Here is a 17,916-nt window from a genome sequence, read left to right on the forward strand (position 1 = left end):
GCACCCTGGGACGTGTAGTTCGGGGGTGGGGGCGCGTGCGCGCGGCGCGGGTCACGTGGGCGGCGGGAGGAGGGCGGGAAAGCGCTGAGGGAGCGCGGAGCCGGCGAGTGCGGAGGGATCAAAAACTTTTATTTTAACGGCGTTTGTCGCTTGTTCTAAAGTGCTTCACCCATTGAACACCGACCGCGGGGTGCTTCCGAGGCTCTCCCCTTGAGGGAGATGATGTGGAGCTGTTGGAGCGAGCCTGAGGAGGCTATTCCTGCCCATAGCAGTGGGATGGAATAAAATCATTGAATCATAGAATGTAAAGAGTCAGGAGGGAACTTAAAAATCTCGTTTCACCCACTGCCATGGGCTGGGGCACCTTCCACCACAGCAGGTTGCTCCAAACCCTGTCCAGCTGAGTTTTCCATTCCAGCAGTGGTCAGCAGATTCTTCTTGACCAAATTCCCCAAATCCCACCTTGGTTGGTGGGGTATTTTGGTGTTTGGGGTTTTTTCCCCCCTGTCTTTACAGGAAATTAATCATATAAAGCAATGTTCAGCATCTTTATCCCTCCCCACTGATCAGTGGAATCTTTTGAGAAACCTGGCAAGAAATCTCATCTTCCCTGTTCCCACCTGAAATTCTGTGCTGGAGAATCACAAATCCTTGAAAACAGCATTGGTTTAAAATACAATAATATTTTCCTTGCTGTCATGGTATTTTGGGATTTTTTTTTCCCAGATAGAAGAGCAGCTGGGTCAGCCACTTGTGCGGTTACACCAATTTAGTTTCCATGGGATCAATCACCATCTTAAGTCTTATTGCCCCAAAATGCAGACAAATGCTCTGATTCACTCAGATGGGGAAAAAACCCAATATATATATATATATTATTTCTAAAATTTGGGGCGCTAATTCCCTCGTAGTCGAAGTAATGTAAACATTTCAGCGTCTTTGATTGCAGTAGACCTACAAACATGAGAGAGGGTCTTGATCACCTCTCTCTGCTCCGTTGGCTTTCCAGTTCATCCCAGAGCCTTCACTGGGTCCCATCATCAGTTTGTGCTCAAATCCATCCTTTTGAAGTGATTACATTCCAAAACACGACAAAAATATGTCCCCTCCTTAGGACAAAACTTGTATTCCAAGGTTTGCCTTCCATCCCACTGCGAATTAACGGAAAGCTGCTGGTACTTTTACATTCTTGACTTTAAAGCTCCGGTTTTAAATTCAGTGAATGTGCAAGTAGTGCCTGAGCTGCCAATACCGTGTAACAGCTTTGGATGTGTTTATTTCGGTGGAAGCTTCACTGGGATGGGCATTCCAAGTATTTCAGGATGACTTCACAAATCTGCAGCGCCAAGTCTGTAAAATACATCTAAATATTCCATGCTGGGGGTGGATTTCTTGGTCCTTTAGGTTTTGAAAATCGATTTGCAAAGCCTAGGAAGAAATTATGTGTTTTTTAATGCAACAAATTCTGTATGTTACAGATGCTGATTATGTAATCCCTTAAAATAACACAGGAATTGAAAATACTTGCGATTTCAGATCTTTCCCAAGGGTTAAGATATGACAGAAAAGCAACATCTTGTAGTTACAAATAAAGTTGTAAATGTGTAAAAACGAAAAGTGTAAAACCCAATGAGCATTATTTGAAATATTTGTAGTTTGTAAGTGTTCTGCCTGGCATTTAAACTTCCAAGAACCAGGTTCTTCCTACCAAAATATGAAGAGCAAAACATACCAAAGTTAAGGAAAGACCTTGGAGAGTTTGTTGGGGCAGGTTCTGATGATTTTGTCAGTGAAGATGGATTGCAGATGCCTAGAAATAAAAAATGAGACTGGAGCAGCTGGTCACCGGTCCCATACATTTAAATACTTGCTTAAAGCCATTGCAAAGATATTAGCCTGAAAACTTACTTTTTCTCACATTTTTCAATATTTTCAAGCTCTGTAAAAAAAAACAAATTGGAAAAAAAGCTAGTCAGAAAAAAATGTGTGAAGCAACGGATCAGCTAGTGTGGTAAAGGGAATTTGCTGGTAATGCACATGTATAAAAACACTGATAAATGTACATGTATAAATAGATTAGCTACTGTGGGAATTCACTGGTAAATGTACAAGTATCACATTTCATAAAAACAAGTATCACATTTCATGAAATTGTACAAGTACACATTTCATTAAAAAACAAACTTTGTACCACTCTCTTTGGCTTTTTCCTTGTGATCCCAAATGCCTCCAGTTTGTATTTTCCTTGCTGTTTTCCTCCAGTGCTTTTCTGTTCCACCATTACATCCCAAAGTACAATCTCATGGGGAGAATTAACAGCAGCAAGAGGGGGCTGGCCATGGTTCTGTCCTTGTAGGGCAGGCTCAGACCCCACTGGAGCAGCTTTTTTCCCAGGGGAACCCCAAGTGGATGGAATGCCAAAGCTGGGATACCCCGTTCCCAGTGCAGACGGGGTGGGCGTTTGCAGTTCCACACCAGAATATTTTTATTATTCTTGTTTTCTTGCCCTGAACACAAGCACCAAGCCCTGTTCCCCCAGTGACCAGTGAGAGAGCAGCACCAACTGTGCCAGAGCTCTTCTCTCTCCCTTTTTCCCCCCCACCTTTTGTTTCTTTTACCTTGCTCCTCCTGAAGCATTTAATGAGATCTTTGGAGGATGTTCCTGAGCCCTTGTTCTCCAAACCTGCAGGACCCGAGGAATTTCTTGCAGCAGGCTGGAGACCTGGGAACATACATAATATGTACATTTTCAGTGGTCATTCACAAATCCTCCTGCTTTTTTCCAAGTGCTTTGTTGCTGCTTTTCATCTCCTCTAATGCAGCACTTCTAGAAATTTTCTGCAGGTTCCCTACTTGTGTTTATTTTCGTTGTGTTTGCTGAACTCTCCTGCAGGGAAGTGCTGAAGCACTACCTGGTAATGCTTTGAACAAGTGGGCCACGCTCTCAGAAACCTCGAGGTTTAGGTGTGAGTGTAAAACATCAGTCAGATCCTGAGAAAAGAGCTCAGCACTCACCTGCTGCCTCAGCGAGAACAAACGACTCCGGGGTTCTTTCAGGGAGCGGAGGAGGAGAACTGGAGCCATCCTGGGCTGTCTCTGTAAAGCAAAGATAAAAGAGTTGGTTACCTAGCTTTAAAATTTTTTATATATATATATATATATATATATATATTTACATGTGTTAGAAGCAACCAGCTTCTCTCTGTTGTCTCAAAGGAAACGCGCAACATGCAGACAAAGAGGAGGCTGCAAGGGGCATCCTCATGAACAGGATGAGGCAGGAGCTGATTAGGAAATATAAAACTACCAGTTCACTTGTTTGCAGAACTGTTTAGTTCTGGTTAGAACTATTTGGATGCAGAACTATTTAGCAACAATTTCCGTTGCACTGAGCACAGATCCTAAACACAGTTGCTAAATAAAGCAGTTTCAGGAAAAAAGCAGGTCTTAGTTCCAAAGATTATCCCAGTGTTAAACTTATACCTGTTCGTGGGCTCCAAAGCTTCACACTCTGGAAACAAAACACAAGGCAGGTATTTAAAATTCCCACATCCAAATGTTGTTTTCTTGCACACAAGGAAGCCAGAGAAGATGAGGAAAGGATGTGATGTGCAAACACCCTCCCACACACACCTCCACACTTGTGTAGAGGAAGACAGACTTGTGCCTCATTCTTCCACTTCACAGAGCTGTCACTCAGCTATGGGATCATCAACAGATGCCTAAATTTTGTTCAGCTCCTGTTGGTTCCACAGGGCTGGTGAAGCTCAGCAGAAAACTAATGTCATATGCTCATTATCCTTCTCTAAATGAGGGACAATATGTCTATTACCTTGTACTGGTTTTAGAATCCCAAAAAATAATGTTTGGAGTAAATTAGACGTTGATAAGAAGGGGCTGGACTGAGACCCCATCTTCTTTCCAATCCTGAGCCCTGGAATCCCTGGAAGTGTTCAAAGCCAGGTTGGACAGGAAGGTGCTCTCAGGGACACCTTCCTGTTCTCGTGGAAGGTGTCCCTGCCCATGGCCAGGGGGTGGAATGGGATTTTCTTAAGATTCCCTTCTAACCCAAACTATTCCATGATCCTGTGATTCTATGAAATAATTTATGGCAAGTACAAAGTGCCAAAATCTAGAGTCTTTCTCACAGAAGGAAACGTGCAAAGGAGTTTGGCATAGGAATAGTGCCAGGAAAGAGGTAAAAAGCCACTTGTACCTTACATGGTCTCAGTCTCACAGGGTCATGAAACCCCTCTGAGTGAGACTCACCACTCCACTCCCAGGAGGTTCCAATATTTGGATTTCTGTCTGGAATCTGGAAATCCGGAGTGGCCTGAGGAAATTGCCCTGGAAGCAGTTGAACACCAGAGAGATCACTCCTCATCCCAGGCCCTGCCAGATGCTACAGAACCACCCCGGGGCTGGGTGAGCCCCCAGTGCTGCTCAGCCCCACATTTAATGCTGTTAATCACTCACCTGCCTCACTGGCCACAATGAAGGACTCGGGGGTGCGCTGGGGCAGGGGTGGAGGAGCATCATCATCATCATCATCATCATCATCAGGCTGTGGCAGGGGGGCTGATTGGAGAGACACAGACTGGTTACTGGCATGGCAGGACATGGGAGGACCACAGAGCTGTGTAGGGGAGGGGGCTGCTCCTGCCCTGCCACGCACCAGAGATTGAGGTTAAACACCTCTGAACTGTGGTTAAACATCCAAATAACTCCCAGCACCAACTGCACAAGGAAAATGAGCATAACCCAGCACAGAGCCAGGCATGCAGCTGGTGAGTGGTTCTGCTGCTGCTTGGCTTGGGCTGCACCTCCCAGGAGTCCCCAAGAACACCAGGATAACGATATGGATGGATAACACCAGGATAACGAGCATGTCTTTGTGACACTGAGACGTCTGGGCAGGACAAAGTGGAGCAAGTGTGGGCAATAGGAAATGTCTGATTGAACCAGGACTAACCAGACAAGGAATAATTCCACCTTCCTCATATGACACGTGGTGGATGTAATGCTACAGATCTGGGCAAAACACTTGTGATCAATCATGGAGTCATGGAATGGGTTGGATTGGAAGGGAAAATCATTAAAACCATTTAGATCCAACACCCCCATCATGGGCAGGGGTGTCACCCAGGTTGCTCAGGGCCCCTGAAGTCCTGGATCTCTCAATCTTGGTGAGATTTCAGTGTCCCCCACATGACACTCTGCAGCAAAGACCTGAAAACTAGATCCTTAGAGAAAACCATTTCTGGGTGCTTTCTGAATGCTTTTTGGAGTACCTTGGTGTAAGAATTGGTCAGCACCACCCCTGCCTCCCTGTGAGAGCTGTTCTGAGGTGACACAGTGGTTCAGAGCAGCTGTGTAACGCAAACCCCAAAATTACACTGCTCTAAAAATGTTTGTGGGAAAAAATTCAGGCAGGATGAAGAGTGTGAGGATGAAACCAGTGGCTCCCTCAGCTCCCATGAGAGCCCAGTCCTGAGGAGAAGCTACAGCCCTGCCTGGACACCAGATGAGCACACCAACCACTCCCTCCAGCACGCCCCAGTCCAGAGCAACCTGGTCCCATGTGTCCCCTTGTCCCAGCAGCACGTACCCGAGGAGCAGATCCTCTCCTGGTCCAGGGGAGCGTGGTGGGGTGATGGGGAGCTGGCTGTGCTGGGCTGTAGGGGGGCACTGGCAGAGCACGAAGGGAGGAGCTCATCCTGCGCCCCCAGAAAGGGAAACACGGGGGACACAGGCTCCTCTGGAGATAGTGATGAGAAGTAGGGGTCTTCTGCTGAGCACAGGGAAGGGTGAGGGCATTGCCTCTGCTTCCTGTGGCCTGAGGGAGCATCTGCTGCTCGTCTGGGGGGGTTCAGGGCCACAGGGGAAAATCCATCCTGGAAGCTCGAGTGACCTTTTGGCCACTGGGGACTCCAAACAGGCTTGGCATCCCCTGCATCCCATTCCCAGCCCTCTCCCCGCTGCCCCAGGCCCAGAGGGGTCGATACAGTCCATGCCAGAGGTGCTCTGGCACCAGGTGCCCTCCTGCCTGCTCCCTTTGGGGGCGGCTGCAGCTCCAGCTCCCAGCTGCAGCGTTTCTGAGGGGCACCCCCAGCACCCCAGGGCTCGCCAGCAGCTGCCTTGGTGCAGCTGGAGAAGTTCAGAGCCCCGAAGGAGATGGCCTGTCTGATGGGGGGCACCTCCCTGGCAGAGCGGGGCTGTGCCCCTGGGGCACACAGTGAGGGCAGGGACATTTTGCTCTGTGCCACCGGAGGGAGATGTCGGTGCCCATCCCGCTGTGGAGGGAGGTGTTGGTCTGGGGTCTGCTCCTCTGGCTCTGAGCTGCAGGAAAAGCACAAGAAAGTGTGGAGTCAGAGCCATGGAGGGCTCAGAGAGTGTTTGCCCACTAACAGAGCCCACGGCACTGCTGCCAGGAGCAATTCCCTCAGAAATGCAGAGCCCAGCCTTGAGCAAGGCTGTGCTCCATTCTCCATTTCAAATGGTGAACAGAGGAGGCCCCTTGATGTCAGCAAACTGAACAAAAAGGCAAAATTATTTGCAGAAAGCAGATGCTGAAATCCCAAACATGTCCACAGAGAGATCCCACCGCCCTTGGAAGCTGCTGGCATTGGGAAGCTGCATCCTCAGGATTGCAACTCCTGCAGCAAGGGGCACTGGGGTGCAATGTGCAGATGGAAGATGGGACCAGTGTGGGGGTATCCCATGCCAGCCTCCACGTTCATGAGACTTCTATATACTGGTTTATACTGTTTTCAGTTCATATGTGAGGCAGTGAGTGATACAAAGCCCAGGGCAGAAGAAGGGGACTGAAAATGGCACACAGGGAAGAGGCTGAGACACATCAGTGAGAAGAGCAGGAATTAGTAGGAAATTAGGAAAAGTTTCATCACTGAGGGGGTGATGAGGCATTGCAACAGGCTGCCCAGGGAAGTGGTGGAAACACCATCCATGGAAGTGCTCATCAAACATGTAGATGTGGCACTTGGGGACACGGCTTAGTGTTGGACCTGGCAGTTAATGGTTGTGCTTGGTGGTCTCAGAAGACTTTTCCAACCTTTATGATTCCATGAATTATGTTAGGAACAAACGAGAGAGTCAGAGTGGGTAAAGTGTTCCAGAGCACACACCAAGAAGTTCCTCTCTCTGAAATTGTGTGGGTGACTGCAAATACCAGCCAGGGATACTTGTGCTGGGGCTTACCAGGTGAGGGAACTCAGGCCATAAATGTCTTCCACTGGAGTCAGGACTGGCTTGGCTACAGGATGCCCTGCTCCTTCCTGGGGAAAAGGAAATGTTTGCAAACAGGAGTGAGGAGGCAGAATGTAAAGAGCACAAACGTTCTGCTTCAGGGGCTGGGATTTTGCCAAATACTTCTAATTACTAAAGCACTTGGGAAATGACACCAAGGAGGAGCTGAAAACTGCAGGCAGAACTTTCTGCAGAGCAACTCTGCCAGCACCTTTCTGAAATGAGAGTACAGCGAGCCCCACAACCATCCAGCTGTGCCAAACAGCTGGCAGGCAGCCTGTGCAGACACTTTGCCTTCAGGAGCCCACACTGGGCAAGCTGGGTGCTGATTTTGTGCATGACACAGCTCATGGCCATCCCCCTGCTCTGCACAGTGTCCTCAGAGGACAGGGAGGTTTAGGGGAGCGAGAGGTTTGGGCAACAGCTACAAAACCACATCCTGACTTGAAAAGTCCTCTGCATTCATTTTGTGTCAGCCCTGTGTGACCTTTGCTCACAGACTGTCCTTAACCAGTCCAAAAAGGCTTTTTAGGGTTCTTTTCTCACTCAACTCTGGCTTGGAACAAACTGCAAATCCTATGGCAAAACTGAGGCATGAGTCCCATGGCAGGATCCCCTTCCCAATTTTTGAGATAAAAGTTTCTGACAAAATGAGCTCACTGTGACCTTCCAGGCTTTGCTGTGATGCATTTACGTTCCTGGATTTGATGCACAAGGCTCATGTCAGCAGTCACAGAACAGCAAGAGCAAAGAAAACCTCAACCAGAGAGGTTTTGGCTATTCCTGTTAACGTGCAACTTCACACCAAGACCACATTTCTTTTCCTCAGAGGTGTAACAGATTTGTGAGACTTTGCCATGTTTTTTTACAAGATATTTCCCCCTATGCCCGCCCACAGACAGGCTGTAGTGCTGATTCCCTCTCTAGCAAACATGAGGAAACACTTCCAGCCTCACTGCCTTGTGATCCCAAACTTCCCAACCTGGACCTCCCCAACCTGGTCTGAAAATCCCTCAAGTTTCACTGGCACATCCCCATGGAAATCAGCCAGTCCTGCAGAAAATTCGTGCTGTTCTATTCACTCATGACATTAAACAATCATAAAAATATATAGAAAATAGAAAATTGTTTAGAGACTGAAGAAAATCTAGGTCTTGTTTGTGACAAGCATTGCACATTCAGGGGAAGAGCTGGATTCTCATGGGTTAACATCAAAAGAGACTTAGTTTGGGTATCAAGGGAAGTAGAAAATATGGGAATTCACCCCAGATCTGCAGCAGGAATTGAGGTTAGAGCTGGCGTGCCCAGGCTGCAAGAGGCAGCGTGTTTGTCCTGTGACTTTTACCTGTGAAGCAGCAGAATCTTTCTGGGCATCGAGTGCTTGAATCTGCCTTCTGAAGAGCTCAATCACGGCATCGTAAACCAGCTCATACTGCTCCTGCACTCCAGACAGACAGACAGAAACTGTGACAGACAGCACTGGTGGCACCTGTGAATGGCCACCTGTGAATGGCCACCTCTTCCCAAGCAAGCATCACCCCTGTGAATGGGCACCTGTGAATGGGCACCTGTAAATGGTCACCTGTAAATGGCCACCTGTGAATGGCCACCTCTTCCCAAGCAAGCATCACCCCTGTAAATGGTCACCTGTAAATGGTCACCTGTAAATGGCCACCTGTGAATGGCCACCTCTTCCCAAGCAAGCATCACCCTGATAGAAGGTGCCTTTCCTGTCCGTCGGCAGGGTGTGAATTTTGAGAAGAGGCAGAAGCCACAGCTCTCACAAGGCTCACACTGAGGTATCTGGGGGATTTTGGGTGTGCAAACAGCGCTGTTCTGCATTGAGCTTCCTCTTCAGTCTGTTGCAGCTGAGGAAAGTTCCCACTTTATTGCCTGGACAGTCCCTGGTTTCACAGTGTAAGCATTTGATAAATCCCACTGCGAGCGCTGGCCCAGCTGTCCACAGGGAAACGCTCAGCTACCAAATCAACTTCTGCCAAGTCATTGTTCTGCTCAGAAAAGGGACTTTGCACAACGTCTCCACACCCCAGCTCCCAGCAGCTCCACTGCTCTGGGTTCCCCTGCTGTGGGGAAAGGTGGAGGGCCAGCATGGAGCAGTGGTGACAAACACACCTTGGTCTGCACTATGCAGGGTCTCTGTGTGCGCATCTCCTGGATCAGGTTGAAAACGCTGAAGTTCACTGGAACAATCTGGTGGGAAAGGGAAAAGACAAAATGGTTTTAAACTAAAAAAGAAGATATTTAGATTTAAAATTGGGAAGGAATTCTTCCCTGTGAGGGTGGGGAGGCCCTGTCACAGGAAGCCCAGAGAAGCTGTGGCTGCCCCTGGATCCCTGGAAGTGTCCAAGGCCAGGCTGGACAGGATGGACTGGAAAGAAAGGATTTTTAAGATCTTCCAACCCAAATCTTTCAATCATTTCTATGATTTCTCTGATAAAAATTTACAGACAGGTCTAATTCCACGAAACTTCCAAGTCATGATGCAGTTCAGAGCACTGCCTGAAATCCAGGCCTGCTACTGCAATAATTTTTAACAAAGAGCCGGCTTAAAGTGCTATTTTATTTATTAGAAATCATTCTCCTCCCTCCTGTCTCCCCCTCCACAGAAAATACCCTTTTTATAACAGCTGTGGGCAGCAGGAAGGACATGACACCGATTTCCCAGCTGGATGGGTCCAGGGAGCTGTGGAACAGAGCAGGCTCTCCTCTGAGCACCTGCCCCGAGGCTGGGGATCACTGCCTGTACCATTACTGGAGAGTCAGAGTAAAGCAAGGGGCTGGCTTGGAAACACTGAATATCTGATGGGTGAGTGTGGAGAGACAAACAGTAAAGATGCATTGAAGAGTGAAGGTCAGCACAGGACCACGGGCTGTGAGCTGAAGGCCTGGCCAGAGGGAGCAGTGGAGGGGGGATTTCTGCCCCACTGGGGTGATGCTGTCAGTGCCTGAAGAGAGAGGGGTGGCACAAACTGGGGGTGGGCAATCAGCACTGGGGCCACTGCCATTCTCCATGGGGATCTCCCACCCCCCTGAAATGCCCCTGAGCACAGCCAGAGGGGCTGGAGGGCACAGAGAAGGCTGGGGAGGGACAGAGGGGTGCAGGGGCCATGGGGGCACAGGGGGCTGGCACTCACCCCATCCTTCAGCAGCTTCTGGGTGTAGTCGATGGCGCAGATGACGCCGGTTCTGCCGCAGCCAGCACTGCAATGACAGCACAGGGCACAGCCTGGGCACAGGGCACAGCCTGGGCACGCTGTGCTTCTCACAGGGATGTTTGGAGAGCACTCACAGCCACCTGGGACCCTGCTGTCCCACACACATCCTGCAGACCCGCAGGATGCTGCAGCTTCAGCCCACCCCAGCAGGGCTCTGCTGCACAGGGTTGGGAGGCAGAGCTCATGCCCTGAGAACAGCTCATCTCCTCCTGTGGTCACCAGCCACACGTGGGCATGGCCAGTGGTGGTGGTCTGTGACCCAGACAGTCTCACTGCCTGACAGGAGGGTGCAGCCAGCCGGGTGTTGGTCTCTTCTCCCAACTAACAAGGGACAGGACAAGAGGAAATGGCCTCAGGTTGCCTCAGGGGAGGTTTAGATTGCATATTAGGGAAAATTTCTCCACCAAAAGCATTATCAGGCACTGACACAGGCTGCCCAGGGCAGTGGTAAAGTCACCATTGAACAGATGTGTAGATGTGGCACTTGAGGACATGGTTTAGTGGTGGCCTTGACAGTGCTGGGCCAATTATTGGACTCGAGCATCTTTAGGGACTTTCCCAACCTAAACAATTCCATGGTTTTGTGATTCTATTGCTGGCCTGCTGCTCCCTCCTTCCCTGCCCCTGGCTGTGCTGGCTGTCCCCCTTTGCCTTAGGGCTCCCTACAAGAGGAGCTTGGCTATGGGCTTGTCCCTGTGACCCTGGGACGTGGAGCAAGGGGCTCTGGGGGCCAGCAGCCCCTCCCTGCTGGCAGCCAGCTCACCCACCTGCAGTGGATGCAGACAGGGACCCTGTCATCGGGCTGGTGGCAGCGAATGTCCCTGACGAGCTCCAGGATGGGCTCGATGGACGAGGGCACGTGGTGGTCTGGCCAGTTCTTGTAGTGGAAGTGGAAGATGGTGCGGGCTGCCTGCAGGAGAAAAGCACTGGCAGGCACAGCAAGGGGAGCTGGATTTCTGCTCCATCCCCAGCTGCCAGCTGCAGCAGCAGGCAAAGGGCAGAGCAGCAGTTTGCAGCTGGTTTTGCTGCAGGAGCTGTTTTATGACATCCTTGGCCCCACTCGCCCAGAGCCTGATTTGCCATGACTGACAAACAGCTTCAGAAACTGAAGTCTGAGTTAATGAATTTTTTACTTCCTTTGTTCCCTCGACTGCTGTCAAATCTAATTCGGCAGCCTGACCAATGTAAAATTTTCTGCACAAAATGTACCATATTTTAATATATTATTTATATAACAAAGCCAGCCCAGGTACATTTTCTGCCTTGACCTTTCCTCCTTACCTCATTCAGGGTCACCTTTAAAGTTCTAATCACATACTCATTCCTCCTCTCCTCAGCCTCCTGCAAAAGAAGGAGTCAGAGTCAGATTTTCTGTGGTTCCCTGAGGTGGGACAGGCTGCTGGGGTGGCTGCACTCACACAGGTGATGGAGAAAGGGCCACATTGCAGGGGGGACCCGTCCACCTCCGCCCAGTACCGCTCACATTTCTTCTGTTGGGACAAGCACATGTGTTTGGTTATTCCCCACTGGCCCTTTTGCGATTTTCAGGACAAAATTCACTCTGGGAAGAGGCTCAGCTGTTGCTGCTGTCCAGCTCCAGCCTCCCCTTCCTTGGAGCTGCCACGGTGGCATTTCCCTTTCCAGAGAGATTCCCTACGCTGCTGGAAATGGCTGAAGAATTTCATGGGATCAGAGACTGGTTTGGTTGGAAGGGACCTTAAAGATCATCTCCTTCCACCCTCTGCCATGGGCAGGGACATCTCCCAGGGACCATTTGCAGCTGGACACCCAAAAATCAGCTTATATCAAACAGAAACTTGCTCTCACTGTGGGATTTAATAAAAAATCTGCACCTCTCACCCTGCCCTGGCACTCAGGGCCATCTGTGACACGCTACTCACCTTCCCCATTTCAAACTCCATACAAGCCATGACCACGACCTGAAGGAAGAAGGCTCATTAGAAAAGGCTGAACATGAGTTTCTTATCCAGGCAGCAAAATTAAACTCATCTCTTGTGGGTACTTAGTGATAAGGAAACTCTGTGGGCTGCCTTCCCCTGAGTCCCAACAAAGGACTTCTGACTGGAAAGGCAACTTTTCTTTAAAAAAAAGGACATATAAGCTTTAAATATAAATCTGCACCTTACCAGGACTTCATACTCCCAAATCATCCTCCAAAAGTCAGTGACAGTAGTGGGGAGAGGACCCTGGGTTGCAATGTATGCTCTTGGCCCATAGACACCCTGGAACATTCAAACCAGACATGGACACATCTGTGCATAGTTCACCAGCAGAAATAAAGTCATTCCTCTCTCTGAATTTACTTCTACCAGCAAGCCCATTAAGGATTTAGAAGGACTTTCACAGAGTTGAATTTTGGGTACATAGATTAACTCAAGCACTGGTATGCAAACCAAAGGCAGGGCCAAGCTGGGGAGCTGAGATTGAGCTGAGATCTGCTCCCAGAACCAGCACCAGCCCTAACAGCACCTCTGGGAGCTTGGAGGTGATGTGGCCACAGCTCTGTTGCTGATGGCCAAAGAATGGACTGTGATCCTGTTGGGAATCTTCTGCAGTCAGGTTACACAGAGCCCTGGGCCATTGGTCACCACCATGGAGAATGAAGGGAACTATTTATGTATGTATGTATGTATGTATGTATGTATGTATGTATGTATGTATCTATCTATCTATCTATCTATCTATCTATCCATCCATCCATCCATCTATCTATCCATCCATCCATCCATCCATCCATCAGTCAGAGAAGGGTTGCAGGCCCAGGACAGCCCCAGGAGTGGTGGAGCTGCACGTGGAGCCCTGTCCCACACTGATCTGCCCTGCTGCTCGCCCCAGCAGCAGCGGGTCCCAGCCGTGCAGCCCTGCAAGGTTTCCTGCCTCTGCACTGGTTTCAGCCCAGGTGACTCTGGCCACAGGCAGTTTTGCACCACTGTCACCCACCAAAGGCAGCAAAGGCGACGAGGAAGTTGGGGCTGAGAACCACAAAGTGTTCCACCCCCGGCAGGAGTGTGTCCCTTGCCCTGTAGCCTCTGTGCTGCCCAGGGGCTTTCTGGAGGGCTCACTCATCTTCTTCCCTCAGTTATCCTTGAGTACAGCCCAGAAACTACTGCAGAGCCCCCAGCCTGCTCCTCCTGGCTCAACCCACCCAGGTGGCACCACCAACACCTTTGCAGGACAGAACACCACAAAAGAGGCAAACCTTGATGAAGTTGGCATTGATGTAATGAGAATCTGTGTCTGACGTAATCAGGGACAGCTCCACTCTGCTGTGGTCAACTGCAAAAGCAGGGGAAGCAGTCAGTGTCTGCTCTTCAAGGTCACTGAGCCCTTGGGGGCAGCACCAGGGGCTCTGGGGGAGCACTCACATCAGAGAGCCCATGCAGGGTGGGTGCAAGGCTGTGCAAGCAGCTGATGTCCCCCCACACCTCCCTCAGCCCTGCTGCCTACACACAGGGGATGGGCAAGATCCTTTTGGGGAGTGGGGGAGGTTTTAGGGGAGAGCTGCAGGTGCTGCCACCGCCCCATGAAATGCTGATCCCCTCTGGCCGTGCAGCAAGCCAAGCCCAAAACCACCCAACAGCACTCCAGGCTCACACCAGCTCTGTGGGGTCAGATGCAAAGGTCTGAAAGCTGGACCTGATCCTGGAGGTCTTTTCCAACCTTAATGATTCTGTGATTTACTTTCTTTTCCAAGCTGGAATGGTCAAAAGAGACAGTCTGCTCTGATGCTGGGACAGAGTCCTTTGGAGACCACTGCACCAAGGGAAGCCTCAGCAGGGTTTGCCTGCTGTCTGCTTTGCACATTGTGGAGACATCACTGTCCAGAGGCCTTTGGATGCAAGTGGCTACAGTGCTAACCAGAAACTTGCAGGGATTATCACTGGAGGATGTGTTTCCTCAGGAATAGAAGTTCTTCTGTCTGTAGAAATATCACAGAATATGCTGAATTTGGAAAGAACCCACAAGGATCATCGAGTCCAACTCCCATCCCTGCACAGATCATCCCCAAAATCCCACCATGTGCCTGACAGTGCTGATTTGTGCCAAAGTCCTCCAGAGCAGGCACTGCAGCAGCCAAAGCCCTAAATCTGAGGAGCAGGACTCAAAGCCAACAGACAGCAGTGAAATGCTCACATACAACAGCTGTGCAGGCAGGCACCAGAGAATGAGAACAAGAAAAGCAAGAAAAACACAAGGCTGAGTAGGAACATGTGCCATTTCCAACCTACAAGGTAAGATGTCCTTGTATCTGTTCTTCTTGACATTCTCTGGCTGCTCAGACGCTGCTGTGGGGTAGATTTTATCCGACCTGTACTTTGTTGACTGTCTCTTCAGCTTCTGTGATAAAAGAGTGGAACAAATTACAGCAGACGTGCTGCAGCCAGCTCCCTACTAGAGAGCTGGTCTCCAGGGGTCACGTTTGCCACCACCATCAATTCTTTCCTGAGTGGCTTTGCTCAGAGCAAGAATAGAGACAGAACCTTCTGAGAGCCCTGTGAAGGATGGAAAGTGTGTGCTGAGGCAGTGCCCACACGCCGGCTCGTGAAGCGACAAAAGCATCTCACAAGTGAGAGAGGCCCAGGGGAGCCTCTCAAATGGCACCCAGATCAGAGGAGTGGCAATGTCAAAGCACCTTCATCAAATGATGCCAGAAAAGACAGGTAAATCTATAGATTTTTCTCATTTTGGTAGAGATGCTCCCATCTGTAGCTGGAAGAAGCAGTGATGCTCAAGTCACAAAGGGAGCACAGGAAGCTGCAACAGAGTGGCTCCATGGACTGGTGAAAGACAAGGAGTCCTGGGACAGACCCTTAGGGCTGCAAACCTCTCATCTCTTTCAATTGAAGGATAAAGCTGCAGCACTCAGAGGGAGTTAAAGCATCTTTCTCCTGGTAAAGCACGGAATTTTATTTCACTGCCACCAGCTCCTAAATAACACACACTATCTGTTACCAGTGCCCAGCTGTGAGACTGCACAAAGAGAAAAAGGAGATCCTAATGAAACCCTATCATTCATAGTAACATCACCAGAATTTGCACATAAAAATGCTTGGTCCCACAGGGAGAGGGCAGGAATTGGGGTGGAGGAATGGCATGGATATATCTGTCATGTTTGGAAATAAGCCAGCATAGTGGCCTGCTGAGGCCACTGCCTTGCAAAAGCAGCCACAAATCAAGTGTCTTTGAGATCTTATCCCATAAACCAGGAAATGCAGCCTTGACCATTTCCACCTGCCATTTTGATCAGAAATGAATACATCAGCCTGAGCAGCAGCAGGGCTCAGAGCCCACAGCCTCACACACACAGACACCGGGCAGAGGGAGGGGAAACTCAGCCGGCAGTGAGAGCACTTTGTTCCATGGAACAACAGACTGTCACTGCAGGCTCAGATTAATCACTTCCCTCCACCCCAGACACCTGGAAACCAAGCACTCAGCTTTCCCCAAGCATTTGAAGGGCCAGATTTTGCTGGTATGACAGAGCAGGGCTGGAGCTTGTGGAGACCCCTCAGTAACCCAGAGCCCACTGCCAGGGTCAGTCCAGTGCTTGACACGTCTCAGATCTCACAGTTTTGCCCTTCTCTGTGTCTGTGAGAGCTGGGCAATGTCACTGCCTGTCAGAGCTTCCAGCTGATACACCAAGGGCCACCTCCAGCCACCAGCTTTAGCCATGAGAGGGTGCATTGGCATCTGAGCCTCAGCCCTGGCACCCAAACCAAAAATATATCAGAGAGGTCACAGATTCAGGGCAATGCAGGACACAGGGGGAGGTGGGAGCCATCGCATTTTGTGCAGCTTTTGCCTTGAGGGAACAAGAAAGCAGCTCCCAGGAGGGGCCAGGAGCATTGCTGGATGCAGAGCACACAGATCCCAGAATGGTTTGGGTTGGAAGGGACCTTAAAGCTCATCTCATTCCACCCTCTGCCATGAGCAGGGACACCTGCTGCTCTCCTAGGTTGTTACAAGCCCTTTCCACCCTGGCCTTGGACACTTCCAGGGATGGGGCAGCCACAGCTCCCTTGGGCAACCTGTGCTCTATAGGAACAAGCTAAGGCAAGGCGAAACCAGAGATGCCTGGCAGGAACTCGTGTGCCACGGGTCTAACAATGCAATGGGGAGAAAGGGCAGAGGCTCCATGTTCCTCCCTGTGTCCTCAGTTGTGTCACCAGGGCCAGAGGCTCCATATTCCTCCCTGTCCCCCCAGTTCTGTTACCCGGCAAAGTGAAACCATGTCCCAACAAGTGCATTCACCAGGCAGAAAACAGGAAGCACTCGGGTGATTAGTTAAAAAGCAAAGAGTTCAAATGCAGATGACTAAATTTCTATCACGTCTTTACACTCCTCTTAGCCCAGTTAACTTCTGGGTGTCTGCTATAAAACTCCTAGAAAATCTCACTGTGCCAGGTTTAGGAGGTGACCGAGCGATTCCCTCCGACACGAGCTGAAACACCGAGCCAAGCCTTGAGAGAACTCACCAAAAACTCCTCTGCAAACTCTCCTTTGTTGAGCTTCTTGCCCTGGGCCCTTTCCAGGTTCTGGAGCAGGATCTCCCTCTGGTCCATGGTGCCGCAGCGTGCCTGGCCTGGCCCTCCTGGGACGGGACATGTCAAGTGATCCGCAGCGGAAGGCGCCGCCGGGGAGAGCTGCCTGTGGTTTTCTGACTTCATCACAGCCCCAGAGGAAATTAGTGCGTGGCAGATAATCCTGGTCAAACAACACAACGCGCAGCACGGGGCCCTGGCACCCTCTGCTCAAACCAGCCCAGCTTGGCACAGGGTGGGCAGCACCCAGGACAAGGGGAGGGACATGCTGGACACCACCACCACCCCAATTCCTTCAGCCATCCCTGCCAGGGGTACCCAGGGGTGAGCACAGGGGGCAGCTGTGCAGCATTGACATCCCAGGAAGGCTTCAAACCTGGAATGTGGCTGGGAGAGCCCATAAAACAGAATGGAAAATCCACAATTCCCCTCCACGCTTTTAATGTAGAATCCCAGAACGGTTTGGGCTGGAAGGGACCTTAAAGCTCGTTTCAATGGGCAGGGACACCTTCCACTATCCCAGGTTGCTCCAAACCCCATCCAAGCTGGCCCTGGACACTTTCCAGGGATGGAAGTTTTAGTCTGTTTCCCACATCAGCTCTCCCTGAGGGCAGGAACACAACCCAGCTGTGGGAACTGTCAACTGCTACAGCTGACTGGTGCTCTGCCTTTGAGTCCACCTGCAGGCTCACCCTTTGCAGTAATTTGGCATTTGAGACCGAGATTAATTATTGCCCAGTTGCTCCTTAAAGCTTTGCTGCAAGGAGGGTCAGAGAGAAATGCCCTGTTGGGCACAGAGCTGCCCCAATCCACAGATCACTCCATCCACAGTCCTGAGGGTTGAAGGAACA

At 50.2% G+C, this 17,916-nt stretch overlaps 1 protein-coding gene across 1 annotated transcript; it reads right to left on the reverse strand.

The window, feature by feature from the left end:
* Window positions 1-663: 663 nt before the first annotated feature.
* Window positions 664-17,114, reverse strand: PTPN22 (protein tyrosine phosphatase non-receptor type 22). The gene is made up of 21 exons (XM_071450279.1): window positions 17,000-17,114; window positions 14,753-14,861; window positions 13,723-13,799; window positions 12,650-12,745; window positions 12,404-12,442; window positions 11,921-11,992; window positions 11,784-11,843; window positions 11,270-11,412; window positions 10,422-10,488; window positions 9,400-9,477; window positions 8,612-8,704; window positions 7,219-7,295; window positions 5,609-6,339; window positions 4,477-4,578; window positions 4,217-4,347; window positions 3,484-3,511; window positions 3,016-3,096; window positions 2,619-2,722; window positions 1,909-1,939; window positions 1,733-1,810; window positions 664-1,428 (listed from the first exon to the last, which is right to left on the reverse strand). Exons 1-21 carry the CDS (start codon window positions 17,084-17,086, stop codon window positions 1,364-1,366), a joined length of 2,349 nt encoding a protein of 782 aa, XP_071306380.1. The 5' UTR covers window positions 17,087-17,114; the 3' UTR covers window positions 664-1,363.
* Window positions 17,115-17,916: the final 802 nt, after the last annotated feature.

This window comes from Agelaius tricolor, unplaced genomic scaffold (genome assembly GCF_023055355.1).
Source record: "Agelaius tricolor isolate 1412-34295 unplaced genomic scaffold, bAgeTri1.0.p SCAF_30, whole genome shotgun sequence".
In the NCBI taxonomy this organism is placed as follows: Eukaryota; Metazoa; Chordata; class Aves; order Passeriformes; family Icteridae; genus Agelaius; species Agelaius tricolor.